This window comes from Chiloscyllium plagiosum, unplaced genomic scaffold (assembly GCF_037043375.1).
Source record: "Chiloscyllium plagiosum isolate Xiang-an unplaced genomic scaffold, Cpla_swu_hap1 HiC_scaffold_22, whole genome shotgun sequence".
NCBI classification, from domain to species: domain Eukaryota; kingdom Metazoa; phylum Chordata; class Chondrichthyes; order Orectolobiformes; family Hemiscylliidae; genus Chiloscyllium; species Chiloscyllium plagiosum.
The window spans coordinates 13,262,625-13,281,825 of NW_028270160.1; the positions used below are offsets into that span (position 1 = coordinate 13,262,625).

A 19,201-nucleotide genomic window follows, 5' to 3' on the forward strand; every position below is an offset into this window, starting at 1 on the left:
TGATCAAACTTTCCTCATATCCACTTTCCTGAATTTTCCCCGGGACCCTTGACTCCCCTACTGAACAAGAATCTATCTATCACAGCCTTAAATATACAAAGCTCTCTGCGGCAAAGAGTTCCAAAGACTCACAACCCTCTGAGAGATGTAATTCCTCCTCATCTCAGTCTTAATCCCTGACCCTTATCAGGATGAAGCAGCCCACATTTGATTGACACCACATCAACAAACATCCACTACCCCCACAACTAACGCTCAGTACTAGCAGTGTGTACGATCTACAAGATGCACTGCAGAAATTCACCAAAGATTCTCAGACAGCACCTTTCAAACCCTCAACCACTTCCATCTAGAAGGATAAGGATAGCAGATATATGGGAACACCACCGCCTGCAGGTTCCACCCCAAGCCGCTCACCATCCTGACACTTACTGCTGTTCCTTCAGTGTCACTGGGTCAAAATCCTGAAATACCGTCCTTAAGGACATGGTGGGCCTACCGACAGCACATGGACTGCAACGGTTCAAGAAGACAGCTCACCACCACCTTCAGAAGGACAACACAGGATGGGCAATAAATATTGTCCAAGCCAGTGATACCCGCATCCCATGAGTGAATTTTTAAAATTATACTCTCAAAGAATTGCACTTTATTCTGAATGGGTCTTCCTGAGGTTGACCCGTGACTGAATCCGTGTCCTGACACATCTATCTATAAACACGCGTTAATCAAGGCAACCTACAGCATTGAAGAGGCCATTCGCTCCATTGTAGTTAATTCTTGCTCTTTAAGAGAACTACTGAATTAATCCCACTCACCTTACACTTTCTCCATTACCTCTGTCAATTCCTCCTTTGCAAGGATTGATCTGACTGCCAAAATTGCTCAGTAGATCTGGCAACATCTGCGGAGCGCTAACATTTCGGATGCAATTGGACTATAACCTGGTGTCGTGTGACCTTGTCTCCCACGGCAGAATGGAAGGAAACGCTCACCCTATCCTTGAAGTCCACAGTCGCTCCCGCTTCAAGAAGTTTGTTTACAATATCGGTGTGACCTTCTAGAGAAGCTCTGTGCAGGGCAGTCCGCTTAAACTATGGAGACAAATACATGAAAGAACCCACAGTCAGGCCAGAATGCTGGAGACTGAGTACAAATCATTTGTTGTGCGATAGAGATCCGCATTTGGACCACAATCGAGTGTAACAAATTGCAAAGCTAGTTTGAGGGATGATTCATGCCCATTTATACTTTGAGTGTGGGCAATACAGACCAGACTGCAATAAGGTTGCATCTCAAGTTGTCCCTAAGCAGTGATTACTTCTACAAAAAATTAGTGCATGGCCAATTCAGAGATTCTGTGAGTCCAGATGGGCCAATGGGCTGAGAAGTGGCAGATGGATTTTAGTTCAGATAAATGCAAGGTGCTGCACTTTGGGAAAGCAAATCTTAGCAGGACTTATACACTTAATGGTAAGGTCAGAGGGAGTGTTACTGAACAAAGAACCTTGGAGTGCAAGTTCATAGCTCCTTGAAAGTGGAGTCGTGGTAGGTAGGATAGTGAAGGAGGCGTTGGAATGCTTTCCTTTATTGGTCAAAGCATTGAGTACAGGAGTTGGGATGTCACGTTGTGGCTGTACAGGACATTGGTTAGGCCACTTTTGGAATATTGTGTGCAATTCGGATCTCCTTCCTATCGGAAGGATGTTGTGAAACTTGAAAGGGTTCAGTAAAGATTTACAAGGATGTTGCCAGGGTTGGAGGATTTGAGCTATAGGGAGAGGTTGAGTAGGCTGGGGCTATTTTTCCTGGAGCATTAGAGGCTGAGGGGTGACCTTATAGAGGTTTATAAAATCATGAGGGGCATGGATAGGATAAATAGATAAAGTCTCTTCCCTGGGGTGGGGGAGTTCAGAACTAAAGGGCATAGGTTTAGGGTGAGAGGGGAAAGTTATAAAAGAGACCTAAGGGCAACATTTTCACACAGAGAGTGGTGCATGTATGGAATGAGCTGCCAGAGGAAGTGGTGGAGGCTGGTACAATTACAGCATTTAAAAGGCACCTGGACGGGTATGTGAATAAGAAGGATTTGGAGGGATATGGGCTGGATGCTGGCAGGTGGGACTTAATTGGGTTGAGATATCTGGTTGGCATGGATGGGTTGGACCAAAGGGTCTGTTTCCATGCTATACATCTCTACGACTCTATGACTCTACAGCAGGCAAAGAAAGACTACAACCACACGTGGTATTTGGATGGATGTAATCTGAAGGTGATTTGTGGGGAATGTGGGTATTTTTGACAAATGCGACAGCTTTTCCAAGTTCAGTTTTTTCTGATGCTAACTTACTTCAATTTCCTGTTGAATCCGATACCACTATCCCCACCACACTCTACCCAGTTGCCTCAACAACACCACGTCAATGAGAAGCAGGGCAGTCAATTCCTCAACAAATGTTACAAAAAAGAACAGATTATTTGCTCTTTTTCACACGGCTGCTCATGGGAGCTTACTGGAATTTCTGTATCACAGCTGTGACTGCTGCACACTTCAAAACCAATTCGCCAGCTGTAAACATTGTAAGCTCCACAACATGACCTCCCAACTCCTGTACTCTATGCTTTGACCAATAAAGGAAAGCATTCCAAACGCTCCCTTCACTATCCTATCTACCGCGACTCTACTTTCAAGGAGCTATGAACCTGCACTCCAAGGTTTCTTTTCACTACGTCTCTGTGAGGTGCCTTGTGATGGTTTTCTACGCTATCAGGTGCTAGGTAAATGCAGGTTGTTGTGTCAGCAAAGAAGGGCATTGCGACCAAACATGCTTATGCCCTTAAATGGCCTCACCCTTCTTCATAATCTCCACCAGCCCCATGACTTTCCAAAGTCCCAGCGCCCCTCCAATTCCAGTCTCTCGCATATTGGCCGTTATCCTTGCCCCAACATTGGCTGCCATGCCTTCAGCTGCTTGGACCCTAACTCTACCCATGCCTCCCTGGCCCCCTATCTCTCTCCCTATTCCTTGGGGAAATAGTGATGTCGTGGTTATATCACCAGACTGGTCATTCCAAACCCACAGGCAAATGTCCTGAGGACAAGAAGTTTGATTGGTGGATGGTGACATCTGAAATCTATAAAAAGCAAAGCTAGCTTAGTGGTGACCTAGGTTCTGCGTACACTTTCCTCATGTTCACCTCTGACGTCTGTGCATGATAGCAGCTTCGAGAACTGGAATCCGTCATCACAGCGACCAACATATCCGGGTGACCATGTAGCTTAAAGGGAATACAGATGGCAAGTGTATAACCACCGTCAATTATCGTAAAATTAAGCCATTCAATTCAGCAGTGTCCTTTCAGAAGGAAATCTGCAGGCCTTACCCAGACCCACAACAATGTGACTGTCTCTTAACTGCTCATTGAGCACTTAGGAATGGCCAATATATGCTGTCACAGCCAGTGACACTCACATCTTATGAACAAGAACAAAAATGCTTCCTTAAACCAACTTCCACAATGAAGTTTACCATCTGTCCTAACATGGCACTTGCCTGGATGGTGCAGCACCAACAATACTCAAGGAGTTTGACACCATCCAGGACAAAGCAGCCCACACTTGGTTGGCACCAAATCCACAAGCATCCACTCCCTCCACCACCGACACTCAGTAGCAGCAGTGTGTGCTGTCTCCAAGATGCGGAAATTCAGAAAGGCTCCTTAGACAGTACCTTCTAAACCCATGACCACTCCCATCTAGAAGGATAAGGGCAGCAGATACATGGGAACACCATCACCTGCAAGATCCCAACCAAACCATTCGCTATCTTGTCTTGGAAATATACCACCATTCCTTCACTGTCACTGGGTTAACATCCTGGAATTCCCTCACCAAGGTGGGTCTACCTACAACAAATGGACTGCTATAGTTCAAGAAGGCAGCTCACCAATCCCTTCTCAAGGACAACTTGGGATTGGCAATACGTGCTGGCCTGCCAGTGACATCCCATGAATGCACTGTGTGGTATTTAGCTTGTTAATGCAACTGTGATTGAGATGTTCAATTGCATTGTAGGTGCTACATGAATGCAAGCTATTGTCATTGTGATTAATCAGCTGACATTCATGAGCTGAACATTGCACAGATATAATGAGACCCTGCTGGAATGATTCTGAGCTGAGGCCAGGAATAGTGGAGCTGTTAGAATGAGATCCAAAACAAGACACAGGACAAATCAGTCGGGGAAACAGACTGAGGAGATGCATTTTTGCACTGACCTCATCACAGGCATCAGGGCAGCCTCCATCCGTCAGGTACTTCTCGATGATCTTAATCTTTCCTTGCACCGCAGCACTCAAAAACACTGGCACCTCAACTGGACCAGTCTGAAAACACATAATCATTCTCAAAGCTTGGGTCTAGCAATCAGAATCCTTCTCAAACAGAATCCCACCACCCTTCTCCAGACGACCGTCACATCGCTGGGACTCTCCGTACACGCTACACAGGCAGAAAGTAATGCACCAAACGATTTAATTCATAGAATCCCTGCAGTGTGGGAACAGACCATTCGGCCAACCAAGTCCACACCGACCCACAGAAGAGCGTCCCACCCAGACCCACCCCCACCCCGTAACCCTGCATTCCCCATCACTATCCCACCTAGCCTGTACATCCTTCGACATTATGGTACAATTGAACTTGATCAATTCACCTGATTCGCGCTTCTTTCGACTGTGGGAGGAAACCGGAGGACCCGGAGGAAACCTACACAGACACGGGGAGAATGTGCAAATGCCACACAGTCACCCTGAGGGTGGAATTGAACCAGGGTCCCTGGCGCTGAGAGGCAGCAGTACTAACCACTGAGATACCATGCCACCCAAAAGAGGAGTTGAGGTTTGAGGCAGATCATAGATCATAGAATCCCTACAGTGTGAAAACAGGCCCTTCGGCCCAACGAGGCCACACCGACCCTCAGAAGAGTAACCCGCGTGGATCCATTCCCCTATCCTAGTACTCTACATTTATCCCTGACTAATGCACCTAACCTACATATCCCCTGAACACCATGGGCAATTCAGCATGGTCAATTCACCTAACAACTCACTCAGCCATGATCTTATTGGATGGTGAGGCAGGCTTGAGGGGACAGATGGCCCTCATCCTTTTGGTCTTATGGATTGGCTCAGTCACTTTATAAGTTTTGCAAAAAGTGAATAAGACCAAACTGCAAGAATTAGCAGAGAAGCTGGAATTGGAACTGCCTGCTTTTGTGATGAAAGGAGAGATAATTACAGCAGTAGCTCAGTATTTAAACTTGTTGGAAAAACCATCAGAATCTATAGCAATGGCTAGGATTCAATTGCAAATGAAGCAGCTTGAGTTAGGGGCGAGAGATAAGGAAAGGGCAGCAGAAATGAAACAGTTTGAGTTACGATTAAAAACAGAAGAGAGGGAAAGAGAGAGAGCAGCAGAACAGACAGAAAAAGAGAGAGCAGTAGAAGAGAGGGGAAAAACAGCACAGCAGAACAGAGAGAAAAAGAGAGCAGTAGAAGAAAGGGAAAAACAGAGTGCTTGAACTTCAAAAACTGACACTTAAAAAGGAAAATCAGCTTGAAAGGCTGGAGATAAAGGCTGAGGGTAGGCTCACTGAGGAAGGAGTGTGAACCCCTGTGGAAGAGCAGAGAGTTAAAACAGCAAGGTTAGCAGCTGAAGGGGCTGATGATTATGAGCTGGTCCTTAAAACATGGTATGGCTTCCAGAATCAATTTCAGTCCATGAGGGATAGAAATTGGAGGCAAAGAGAAATCCTCACGTGGAAAGGGAAAGGTAGATCTCAGTGAAGGTCATAAGGATAATTTACCACAGGGTAAAAAAGAAACCCTTGAGGGGGACAAAGATGTCAAAAAGCTCTGGTGTTTTCAGTGTAATAAAGTGGGCCACACAAAATCACAGTGTTAGTGGGCTAGGAGAAAGTCAGATGTAGGAAAATCAGACAAGCCTGGAAGTTTTATTGGACTAGTAACAAAAAGCACAAGGGAAGTTAGACAACTGTCTCAGAGTGTACAAGATGATCAGAGGTAGATTAAGGAAGAAGTGACAGATCTGCTTAAAAAATATATGTCAGGGTAAAGTTTATTATCATAGGCCAGGAGTAATAGGTAAAGAGGTTATAATATTAAGGGACACAGATCCTCTCAGTCAGTAATGCTGAGGGATGAGGAGATATGTACTCCTGAGGGACTATTGCCAAAAGAGGTGCTGGTAACAGGAATTCATGGTGAGACAAAAAGTGATCAATTATGTAAAGTGAGGCCAGAGCGTCCAGAGAAGAGTGGAGAATTTGTGGTACGACAAACTCTCAGCTCCAGGAACACAGTTTGTCCTTGCAAATGATATCGTTGATTCACCTGTAGGAGTGCTGCTTACTCTAGTTGAAAAGCCAGTAGAGACACAGGCAACTAAAGGCCTGGAGAATGTTTATCCAGGAACTTTCCCTGATTGTGTGATCACAACATCACAGAGGCACAAGTTGATGCTGGAGGGATTGAAAGGCACAAATAAAGAAGATGACATAGTGTTATCCGAAACTTTCTTTGATCAGATAAGTGGAACACAGAAGGAGCAAATAGGTAAACTTGCAAGTATCTTTAGCTCTGTGAAGCTGATGGAATTATAGCAGAAAGATGAGAACTTAAAACAGTTATTTCAAAGGGCATTTACAGAGAAGGAGAGTAAATGCATCCCTGTGTGTTATTACTTAACAGTTGATGTCTTAATGAGGAAATGGAGACCATCACACATTCAAGCAGATGAGAAATGGGTAGGCATTCATCAAATGTTTTTGGCAGTAGGGTTTGGAAAGGAGGTACAGTGAGTGGCACATGAGCTACCACTTGAAGGTCATTTAAGGGTGAAATACAAAGACATTTTTACTGGGCTGGATTACATAAAGATGTAGTTGAAGTTTGCCAGACACATCATACATGCCAGCTAATCGGAATACCACAGGCAGTAATAAAACCTGCATCTTTAATACCTATTCCAGCATTTGAGGAACCATTAACAAGAGTCTTGATTGATTGCATAGGTCCCTTACCTCAAACAAAAAGTGGGAATAAGTATTTATTAACAATAATGGATGTGTTGACGAGATTTCCACAGGCAATCCCATTATGTAATATCACAGCTAAAAGGGTTATTGAAGAATTACTTACATTTTACTAAAAACAGACTGCCAATAGAGATCCAGTAAGATCAAGGATCAAACTTCACATCCAAATTATTCAAGGAGGTCATGGATAACTTGGGAATAAAGCAATTCAAATCTACTGTGTACCATTCAGAATTGCAGGGAGCGCTAGAGAGATGGCATCAAACACTAAAGACCATGTTGAGGGCTTATGGTCAGGATTATCCAGGTGATTGGGATACTTTTTGCGATCAGAGGTGCACTGAATGAATTGACCAAATTCAGTCCGTTTGAATTAAATTTTGGGCATGATGTAAGAGGGCCGTTAAAATTGATTAAGGAGAAATTAATAAGTCAGAATTCAGAGACCACTCATTTGGACTATGTGTCAAATATTACAGAATGATTAAATAGAGCTGGAGAGTTGGTTAGACAGCATTTAAAAGTTTCACAGTAGACAATGAAACAGGAAGTGGATAAGAAATCACAAATTCGCAAGTTTGCAATTGGGGATAAGGTATTAATGTTACTTGCAGCCACAGGTGAGCAAGTTTTAGTGGACCTTATCAAATCAAGAGGAAATTGAGTGAGGTGGACTACTTGATAAAGACTCACAGAGTATGTCATTTGAATGTGTTTAAAAGGTAATTTGATAGGGAAGGAAAGCAAGAGGAGAAGGTGTTAATGATGACAGCACAGAAGGAAGAACCAAATTCAGAGCATTCTGAATTGGACATTCCTCAAATCAATTTGAACAATGAGGAAGTTGTCAAAAATTGGGATAAATTATTGAGTTACCTTCCACAAGAAAATCAAAATGGCCTGAAAGAGTTTTTACTATCACATGGGGAGATATGCGGAAATAAACTAGGAAGTACTAACCTAATTGTACATGATGTAGATATAGGAGATGGTGTTCCGATTAAGCAATGTCCTTATAGGCATAACCCTCTAAAGTTGGCACAGGTTCAGAAGGAGATAGAGCACATGCTCCAAGATGGCATAATCGAAGTGAGTTACAGTGACTGGATCTCACCCATAGTCATGGTGCCAAAGCCAGACGGTACCCAACGGTTATGTGTGGGCTATCACAAAGTCAACGCCGTTACAAAGACTGATGCATATCCAATTCCACGGTTGGAAGACTGTGTCGAAAAAGTTGGACAAGCAACTTACATTTCTAAGTTGGACTTGTTCAGAGGCTGCTGACAAGTACCTCTGTCAGAGAGAGCAAAGGCAAGTTTGGCTTTCTTATTTCCAAATGGACTATATCAGGCAAAGTCATGCCATTTGGTATGAAAAACATTCTGGCCACATTTCAGAGACTGACTAATGAGGTCATTGCCAGATTAGCCAACTGTGTGGTGTATATTGATGACCTGGTGATTTTTAGTCACGCATGGAAGGAACATTTACAGCATTTATCTGACTTTTTGATTGACTTCGGAAGGCCGACTTGGTGGTAAACCTGGCTAAAAGTGAATTTACCAAAGCCCAAGTCACCTTCCTGGGCCATGTTATTAGACATGGACAAATGGCCCCACGAGATGCGAAAATGAAAGTAATTTCCCACACTGTCGATGATAAAAGCAACTCTACGGTTCCTGGAATTGAGTGGATTTTACCGAAAGTTTATGCAGAACTTTAGCAGTGTGGCTGCTCCACTCACCGAATTGTTAAAAAAGGGCAAGAAGTTTCAGTGGACAGCAGACAGTCAAAAGGCATTTGACAGCCCAAAAGCTGTGTTAACCACTGCCCCAGTACTAGCTACCCGGATTACATGAAATCATTCGATGCCAGTGATGTGGGTGTCGGTGCGATGCTCCTGCAGGAGGATGACAAGGAATAGAAAGACCCATCGGGTATTTTTCCAGGAAGTTGAATGTTCATCAACAGAAATATTCAACGGTGGAGAAAGAGACTTTAAGCTTGGTGTTTATATTACAGCAATGCATCTGAGACAATCGTTAACACTGATCACAACCCATTGACATTTGGGGGAAAACTTAAGGGCAAAAATGCCAGACTGTTTAGATGGAGCTTGTTGTTGTAGCCATTCAATTTGACAATTGGGATGTGGCAGGTCGCGAAAATGTGATTGCTGATGTGATATTGAGACTCGAATGAGATACGGGGGTGTTCAATAGTAGGTGTGCCGTGGCCTGAATTTGCATGTGGTTGTGCATGTTTGCATGTTTATAGTTAGAATAGTGTATGTGTGTGTTTAGACTACTAACCAGGGTTTTGGAGGGTTAAAAATGAAGCCATCTCTTGGTATTGATGGTTCTTTTTTTTAAAGGGGGAGGTGTCACAAAGCTAGCTCCTTTTTTTCTAAAAGTTGTTCCTTGGCTCAAGGAGTCTCTGCCCTTGATTTTTTTCAGAGGGGTAATAAACCAGGCCGGGGTCCGATCATTCTGGTTTGGTACAGAGATGAAAAGGATTTTGAGAGGCCTTTTGTTTATATGTAAACAGATGAGACTTCAGGCCAAAGAGGTCATGGTTTAGAAATGACTGTACAATGAAACGGGAGTGGTCAGCTCTCTAGCTGAGCTGAGCAGTTTAGTTCAGTCCAGAACTGGTTGAAAGTTCGACAGTGAGATATTGTGGAAACTCTCTCTCTCCTTCTAATTTCAACCTGTAAGCATCTGACCCATTTTTGTACTGTGTTTTAAATGGAGTTTGCTTATTGGGACTGTTGTATATATTTGGAACAGCATACTTAAGTCTAGTTTGGATAGACTGAGTTCTGTAGGGGTTCTATATTCTGTTCTTTGTGTTCCATTGTGTAATTTTGTGAATAGATTTTTTTGTCTGTTTTAAACCTGTTGGTCAACCTCGCTAACTTAATCCGGGTAATTTTACTGTACACTTACCGAAACAGATTGCAAAGTTATGGTCTGGGCTGTCTGATTAAGAATGTTTTGAGTGATCTGGCCTAGTCCATAACACTGTTTTGTCGAACAGCAGGCCAGTTCTAATTATTGTATAACATTGTGGGATATAGGTAAAGTACTGTTACTTCTGCAATCAGAATTACTTATGCAAGGTAAGTGAACTCAGACCAGTGTATAATTGTTTCAACCAAGAGCTGAGTCAACAAGAATGAAAACTATGTGAAGGAAATATATAATTGTTTTTGTATTAGCTAAAATGTGCACACAAGAATGAAACGTGCCTGCAAACAATGGTAGATGTTACAGACAAATAGATAAGGTTCTGTGAGGATGTAGGTTAAGCCAGATATGCTTGTATAAACAGTAGTTATAAGCATCTGTTTCCCACTTCTGCAAAAACAAAAAAAAAACAATTAAAAGGTCATAAGGATCAATATGGTTGAGGAATGGGAGGACATGTCACAAGTAAGGGAAACAGATGGTAGTGAAGGAAGATATACCTAACAACGGACCACAGCAGGATGTGGTGAAATGGCCAAGTAAAACTTGTACTTTGTTATGCACAAGGCCGGATAAGGCAGGAGATAAACAATAGTAATGGGCACTGGGTTTGGAGTAGTGAATCCTATATAAGATATGTACTTGCTAAACTCTGGGTGCCCTATTCCAGGCACCACACTTGCATGCGTATAATAAACACACTGATTGCTTCAGATCTTGTCTCGGACTGAAATTATTGAAGTGAGTGAGCTTCATTTCTCACAACATCAATGTCCAAAGATGTGCAGTTTTGGTGCATTGGCCATGTTTAATTGCCCATAGCATCCAGAGATGTGCAGGCTGGATGGATTAACCATGGAAAGTGCAGGATAACAGGGATAGACTCGGGGGGTGGGTCTGGGTGAGATGCTCTGTGGAGGGTTGGTGTGGATTCGATGGGCTGCATGGCCTGCTTCCTCACTGTAGGGATTCTAGGATTCTATTCTGTGATCAATCTGTCAATCAACATCACTCAAAAGCAGAATGTCTGGCCATTCATTAAGTGGCTCTGTGTGGGAGCTTCCTGCATGTAAATTATTGGCCATGTCAACCGTGATGCCCTTTCGTTGGTCAGAAAATACTTTGAGATGGCTGGAATCCATGAAAGGCACTAAATAAATGCAAGTCTGACACTCCTTCAGTCATAAATTCCACCCCCTCTGATGGTTTGCCACATATACGCCCCTCATGATTAAAACAGTAGAAAGAGTAAAGGGAGCTTTGCTTTGTATCTAATCCTGTTCTGCATCCTGTCCCCTCTCTTCCTCACGAGCCAGAAGTGATGATAATCCACAATATTTAGCAACTTGCCCTAACTCTAATCTTGAAGCTTTCCTGAACCTATTTGGCAGAGGTGGGTACTGCAGATGCTGGAGATTATAGTCTAGACTAGAGTGGTGCTGGAAAAACACAGCAGGCCAGGCAGCATCCGAGGAGCAGGAAAATCAACGTTTCGGGCAAAAGCCCTTCATCAGGATCTTGATGAAGGGCTTTTGCCCGCAACATCGATGTTCCTGCTCCTCGGATGCTGCCTGGCCTGCTGTGCTTTTCCAGCACCCCTTCCTCCTATTTTGCTACAGGTAATGATTGATGTCACCTCAACAAATTGGAGGACTGACATTGGGAGTGTTAAGATTTCATTCACTAGTAATTTTTGAGCTTTGTTAAACTATCCACTTACAATTTCCTCCGGTTCCTTCTCCGGTTCTGGAGCTGGGATTTTCTTCTTGTTCTTCTTTCTCTTTCGAAGCTGAATTAAATTTTCGATTCCTCCGAGATCGATTATTTCTTGACGCAAGTCCCTCGAAGTCTTTCTCACTCTTTCTTCACCCTGTGATGTTATTGAAGAAGAACAGAACAATCATCAGAGTGACCTTGGCCGTCATTCCCAGCTCCCAGTTTTCACAGCAAAATGCACCTTAACCTTGGATGGGAAACAAGGAGATGGGGTCTACCAACTGCATACGGGAAAGTGAGTGGAGAAGGGATCAAGAGAGAAAGCGGGGAATAAGAAAGGGAAATAAAAAGGAGTAAAGGATTTTGACTACTTTGGATGGAACAGTGTAGAGGGAACCTTACTCTGGATCTAATTGCATGTTACACCTGTTCTCGGAGTATTTGATGAGAAGGCATAGAGAGAGCTTTACTCTGGATCTAACTGCATGTTGTACCTGTTCTGGGAGTATTTAATTTGTATCTAACCGCACTCTGTACCTGTCCAGAGAGTGTTTGATGAGACAGTGTTGAGATGGCTTTACTCTGTATCTAACTCCATGTTGCACCTGTTCTGGAAATGTTTGATGAGGAAACGTACAGAGAGCTTTACTCTGAATCTAACCCCACGCTGCACCTGTCCTGGGAGTATTTGATGGGAACAATGTGGAGGGAGCTTTGTTTTTAGTTTAAAAGAACAGGGGGAGTTTTGCTTTCAGGTTTAAAGAGTAAAGAGAGTATTAAATTCAATTTAAGAGAGTAGAGGGAGCTTTACTCTGAATCTGACCCCATGCTGTACCTGTCCTGGGAGAACTTGATAGGGACAGTGGAGACAGAGTATCACTCTCTACCTCCACGTCAAGGGATATTCTGTTTTAAAAAGGTAGAGGGAGCTTTACTCTGTATCTAGCCCCTGCACTTCTGTCCTGGAAGTGTTTGATGGGGTCAGTATTGCAGGAACTCTCCTTTCAGTCTAAAGGAGTCGAGGGAGCTTTACTCTGTATTTAAGACCATGCCATCAGTGTCATGTGAGCGTTTCACAGAGACAGTATAGAGAGAATGTTACTTTCAGCTTGCTTTCAATTCAAAAGAGTATAGGGAGCTTTACTCTGTATCTAACACCATGCTATACCTGTCCTGGGAATGGTTCATTAGGACAGTGTAGGGAGAGCTTAACTTTCAGTTTAAAGGCGTAGAAGGATCTTTACTTGGTATATAACCCTGTGCTGCACCTGTCCTCGATGTATTTGATGGGGACGGTGTAGAGGAGACTTTAACTCATGGTTAAAACAGTAGAAAGAGTAAAGAGAGCTTTACTCTGTATCTAATCCAGTTCTGTACCTTTCCTCCAAGTATTTGAGGGGGACAGTGGAAGTGGAGTGTCACCCTGTATCTAAGCCCATGCCTGGAAAGCACTCGGAACTGAAACCCCAGCCAAAGAAACAAAACCTGCCCCATTCTCCAGCTCTGTCATTCTCGATTGAAGAGGAGAATGTGTGAAGATAGAAATGCTGAGCATTTCTGCTCCCGTTAGGTCCCTCTGGTTGACTGACTATGTAAATGTCACCTTGGACAAATAAACCTTCAGGGAGCTATGGTGACAGCTGACATTTCAGGTATTAATCCATCAATGCCAAGCCTCCACGGCTCTCACGATGAGCTTATTTAAAATCGGTATTTGACATGCCACACTCAGAGGTTTGTAACATGTGCCAGAAACAAAACTCTCGGGAGTTCTTTGTCACGTCCTGGCACCAGCCCAGCTTTGTTCTGGTCACTGAAAGTTTCACTGTCCTTGGAAAACTTTATTTCCTTCGTCATGAATACAGAGGCTAGCTCAGGATTATGAGCTGCTTATCTCAGACTGAGGTGAGAGAAAATCTCTTCACTCGGAAAGTTGTAAATCTTTGCAATGCTTACCCCCCGAGATCAATTATTGGAAACAGAGGAATTTAGGGATAACTTGGCAAAGTGGGATTGAAGTGAAAGATCATTCTCTCCACCAGATATCTCTCAGAGGGCTGAGTCGTGTTACCTACTTGTGCTGTTGTAACTCGTACGCTTTTGAAAATTATTGTAATCCCCTCAAACGGGAAGAGGTCAGTGCTGAGGAGTAAACGGGGAGAGGTCAGTGCTGAGGAGTAAACGGGGAGAGGTCAGTGCTGAGGAGTTGGAACAAGGAGTCATAGAGTCACAGAGATGTACAGCACAGAAACAGACCCCTTGGCCCAACTTGTCCATGCCGACCAGATATCCCAAACTAATCTAGCCCAATTTGCCAGCATTTAGCACATATTCCTCTAAACCCTTCCTTTTAAATGCTGTAATTGTACCAGCCTCCACCACTTCCTCTGGCAGCTCTCATTCCACACATTTTGACATACCAGGTGTCAGCTGTTCCCACTCGGGCAAAGTGACCGTGATGCTGTTGGATTATCGTCAAAACCTCAGTTTTGTTCATAAAAGTGCTCTGTGGAATGAACGCTGTTGTCCTTACCCAGTCTTGGACTACATGTGTCTCCAATCCCTCACCAAAGTCCTGCCTTCCGCTCAGGGCTGAGCATGGGGCGGCATGGTGGCTCAGTGGTTAGCACTGCTGCCTCACAGCGCCAGGGACCCAGGTTCAATTCCAACCTCGGGCGACTGTCTGTGTAGAGTTTGTTGTGTAGAGTTTGTGCATTCTCCACGTGTCTGAATGGGTTTCCTCCGGGTGCTCCGGTTTGCTCCCACAATCCGAAAGATGTAGAATGGGTTGGGATATCTGGTCGGCATAGACAGGTTGAACCGAAGGGTTTATTTCCATGCTGTATATTTCTGTGACTCTATGTGCAGGTTAGGTGAATTGGCCATGCTAAATTGTCCATAGTGTTCAGGGATGTGCATTAGTCAGGGGTAAATGTAGAGTAATAGGGTAGAGGAATGGGTGTGGGTGAGTTGCTCTTCAGAGGGTCGGTGTGGACTTGTTGAGCCGAAGGGCCTGGGTCCCCACTGTAAGGATTCTATAATGATTCTGAATCCCCTGCTGCCAAAAAGCCACAGATTGGTGCCAAAGCATAAGTGTTCGAGGAGAAAACCCAGCAGCGCCTTTATCGGGAAACCAGTGGGAAGAAATGCTAGTATTACTTATGTACAGGGAACAAGAGGAGGCCACTCAGCCCTTACATGCCTGCTTCCCCATTCTTTGAGATTGTGGCTCATCTGATTTTAATCTCGACACTACATTCCTGCATATCCCCTGATAATCTTTGATCCCCTTGGTCATTGAGGAGAAAGTGAGGTCTGCAGATGCTGGAGATCAGAGCTGAAAATGTGTTGCTGGAAAAGCGCAGCAGGTCAGGCAGCATCCAGAGAACAGGAGAATCGACGTTTCAGGCATTCCTGAAGAAGGGATTATGCCCGAAACGTCGATTCTCCTGTTCCCTGGATGCTGCCTGACCTGCTGCACTGTTCCAGCAACACATTTTCAGCTCCCCTTGGTCATCAACAATCTACCTACCTCTGCCTTAAAAATACTTAAGGATTCGGCATCTATTGCCTGTTGAGGAAGGGAATTCCAAAGAGTCCCAGTGCTCTGAGAGCTGTCCAGTGGAGAGAATGATCATTTTAACCCTGTGCTCCCAGGGGAAGAGGCAAACGATTACAATAATCATCTTAACTCTGCCCTGACTAACTGCTCTGACCACAATCTCAGAAGAGGCTCACGCTACTCTCTTGAAAAGTGATCCCACAATTCCAACATCGCAGCCCAGAGGGAGGCCATTTGGCCCATCTTGAGAATGATTTAGAGGAAGCCGAGACTGCCCAAGCAGGAGTCCCAGAGATGAGCAGCGTTTGCATTTTCAGTTCAAACTAGGTACAAACTCGAAGCAAGGGGTTTAGTATTGAGCAGGCTGCAACACTCGATTACCCCCACAATGGACAGGCCCAGACCTCAGCAGTGTAGCAGCTGCAAGTGTTATTGACAGTGGAATAAATACAAAGGTCACTGAATAAATCCCTGTGTCTTAAAACAGCTGTTGAACAAAAGCTGCTGCACACTTAAAGCAACATGCACACTGGTTGGTAGAGGAGTGATGTTGCTGTGACCTGAGGCAGTTTTAAGCTCCTTGATGTTCAGGGAATGCAGTGGAGATTTGTAGGACTGATTTCTGGGATGCTGGGACTTTCCTATAAGGAGAGATTGAGGAGGCTGGAACTGTGTTCTGTGCAGTTTGGAAGAACGAGAGGTGATCGCCTTCAGTATAGAAAATTGTTACAGAGTCCATCAGACTAGATTCAAGGGGATGGGTTGCTTAGAACCAGGTGGCAATGTTTCAGAACAAGAGCAGGCCATTTAGGGCTGAGCTGAGGAAAAGTTACTTCACTCAGAGGATGGTGAAACTTTAGAATTCTCTACCCTGGAGACATAGAGTCATACAGCACAGAAACAGCCCCTTCAATCCAACTCGTCCATGCCAACCATGTCCCCAAACTAATCTAATCCCACTTGCCTGCATTTGGCTCATATCCTTGTAAATCATTCCTATTCATGTGTCTGTCCAAATGTCTTTTAAATGCTGTAATTATATCTGCATCTATCATTTACTCTGGCCAGTTATTCCACATACTGTGTAATAAAGTTGCGCCTTAGGTCCCTTTTAAACCTGTTCCCTCTCAACTTAAGAATATGCCCCCGAGTTTGAATTCCCCACAACAGAGAAAAGACCTTTGCTATTCACCTTATCCATTCCCCTCATGATATTATAAACCTCTAGAAGATCACCCCTCAGCCTCCTACACTCCATTGAAAGAAATCCCCAACTATCCTTATAACCTAAACCCTCCAGTCCCAGTAACATCCCAGTAAATATTTTTTGAACCCTCTCCAATTTAATAATAGCCTTCCTAGAGCGAGAGTTGTGGAGGTTCAGTCAATTCAGTTGAAGATAAAGGTTAATAGATTTGTAGTCGTTAATGACACCAAGGGATATGGAGCTATCAGAGGAATATAGAGCCATAGAATCAGACAGTATAAATGAGACCCTTCAGTCCATTGAGTTTGTACGCCAAAAATGGGATTGGTGACTGTTGATTTGGAGTTTGCACATTTTTCCCATGACTGCATGAGTTTCCTCTGGGTGCTCTGGTTTCCTCCTACAGTCCAAAGATGTGCAGGTTAGGTGGATTAGCCATGGGAAATGCAGGGTAACAGGGATAGCGGGGTGGGATGATCTTCAAAGGGTCAATGTGGACTTGATGGGCCAAATGACATGCATTCCACACTTAAGGATTCTATGATTCTATTAAATATATACCATTACCTACATTAGTCCCACTTTCCTGCACCAGGCCCATTGCATTGAGGTAAACGACCAGCTATGATCTGGAATGATGGAGCAGGCTTCACGGGACTGAATGGCCCACTTCCAGTCCTGTGTTTCTGTGATTGCTGTTTCCAAGGTTCTTTGTTGATCTTCTGTGATATTTTGTGCTAGGGGTGATGTTTTGGAAGACACATGGTATCCACCCCCAGTTGTGTTGGATTGTTCCATTGTGACAATGCTGCCCCAAATGGCAAGGATACTGTGTCACATGACTCACCTTGTCACAACACTGTATCATATGACTCACATTGTAGAAATATTGTCACATGACTCACTGTAGTGTTACAGTGTCACATGACTCACATTGTAGAAATGTTGTCACATAACTCACACTGCAGCCACTCTGTGTCATGTGACCCCAACCTATTGCTGTTATTTGATGATTTTCATCCTTCAGAGTTGATTGAATGCACCTCAGTGAAGTGGCTGAGTAACAATTACCTTCACTGCCAGGAATCTGCTGCTTTTAGCTGGTTCCCTGTATTTCTCCTTTTCCAGATCCACTGCGTTCATATCACTGATTGCCGCATTGCCACACTTTGGCCTCTTGGAAAATGGAAGAAAGAGACATGTCATTTGTTTGCATTCTATTTGGACATGAGAATCTTTACTTTATGGAGCCTTTGATTCAGTAATTCCTCCTCTTTCAGAGAAGGTTCATTCCTGTGTTGACTAGTAAACATAACGGATGGACTGGTCATTTAACATTTTGCCATCTGTGGGATCTTGCTCTGCACAGATTGACTGCCACGTTTCCCTATATTATAACAGTCACTGCAGATCAATAAAATGCTTCATTGGGTGTGAAGCATTTTGAGCAGTCTGCCGTGAAAGGCACTACATAAATGCATGACATGTTCTGAGGAACTCACTGGTGTCAAAATGTTAACTGTGTATTTCTCTCTCCACAGATGCTGCTGGACCTGCTGAGTTTCTCCAGTGTGTTTAGAACCACATTTTAGAAGTAAACCGCAGAATATTATGCAAACGTTTTCAGCTAGTATAGGGATAGGTGAAATTAAACCGCTGGGACATTCATATCAAATCCTTTTGTCTTCTGTTTAAATACTAAACATTAAGCTTAATCTTGTTTTGTTATAGAAGAAGGATTTGTATTTCTGTTGTGCTTTTCACAGGCTGACGGCATCGCAAAATGTTTAATAACAACCAATTAAATCATTTTTCAAATTCTGAGGAATAGTCACTAGACCCAAAACGTTAATTCTGATCCCTCTCCAGACCTGCTGAGCTTTTCCAGCAATTTCTATTTTTGTCTTTGATTTACAGTATCTACAGTCCTTTCAGTTTTTAAATAGTTTTCAAGTGTCGTCACTGTTGAAATATTGGAAATTTGACAAACAATGTAGGAAGAGAAAGATAAAAAAAAACCCCACAATGTGATGCTGACCTATTTTTACATACTTTCATTGAGAAATAAATGCAATAGGGCAACCATGGAGATTTTTTAATGTTCATTTCTGAATCACACTGTTCAGCAATGTTATTACCTGCCTCTAGAGCATAAACCCAGGCCTCCTGGCTCAGTGGTGTGAACACGACCACTGCACCACAGGGGGAAACTTTCTGCTCATGTTTTTCAGAGCTGGCAGCATCAGATCTTTTATAGAACATAGAACATAGAAGAATACAGCGCAGTAGAGGCCCTTTGGCCCTCGATGTTGCGCCGATCCAAGCCCACCTAACCTACACTAGCCCACTATCCTCCATATGCCTATCCAATGCACGTTTAAATGCCCATAATGAAGGAGAGTCCACCACTGCTACTGGCAGGGCATTCCATGAACTCACGACTCGCTGAGTAAAGAATCTACCCCTAACATCTGTCCTATACCTACCCCCCCTTAATTTAAAGCTATGCCCCCTTGTAATAGCTTGGAGAGGACAAACAGAATCTCAGTTTAATCTCTCATCTGAATGGCTGTGTTTCTGACAACGCAGCACTCCCTCAGGGCTGCCAGGCTCGATCAGGTGCTCT

General features: G+C 43.7%; 1 protein-coding gene across 2 annotated transcripts in view; it reads right to left on the reverse strand.

Moving 5' to 3' along the window:
- ankrd2 (ankyrin repeat domain 2 (stretch responsive muscle)) overlaps positions 1-19,201 on the reverse strand; it is a 35,560-nt gene that overhangs the window by 14,401 nt on the left and 1,958 nt on the right. For both annotated transcript variants that reach the window (XM_087998757.1, XM_043712227.2), the window contains exons 2-5: positions 17,647-17,751; positions 11,811-11,960; positions 4,279-4,386; positions 996-1,094 (exon numbers count right to left, since the gene is read on the reverse strand). In XM_087998757.1, coding sequence (XP_087854883.1) covers positions 996-1,094; positions 4,279-4,386; positions 11,811-11,960; positions 17,647-17,751 — 462 coding nt within the window. The remainder of the gene's footprint in view (positions 1-995; positions 1,095-4,278; positions 4,387-11,810; positions 11,961-17,646; positions 17,752-19,201) is intronic.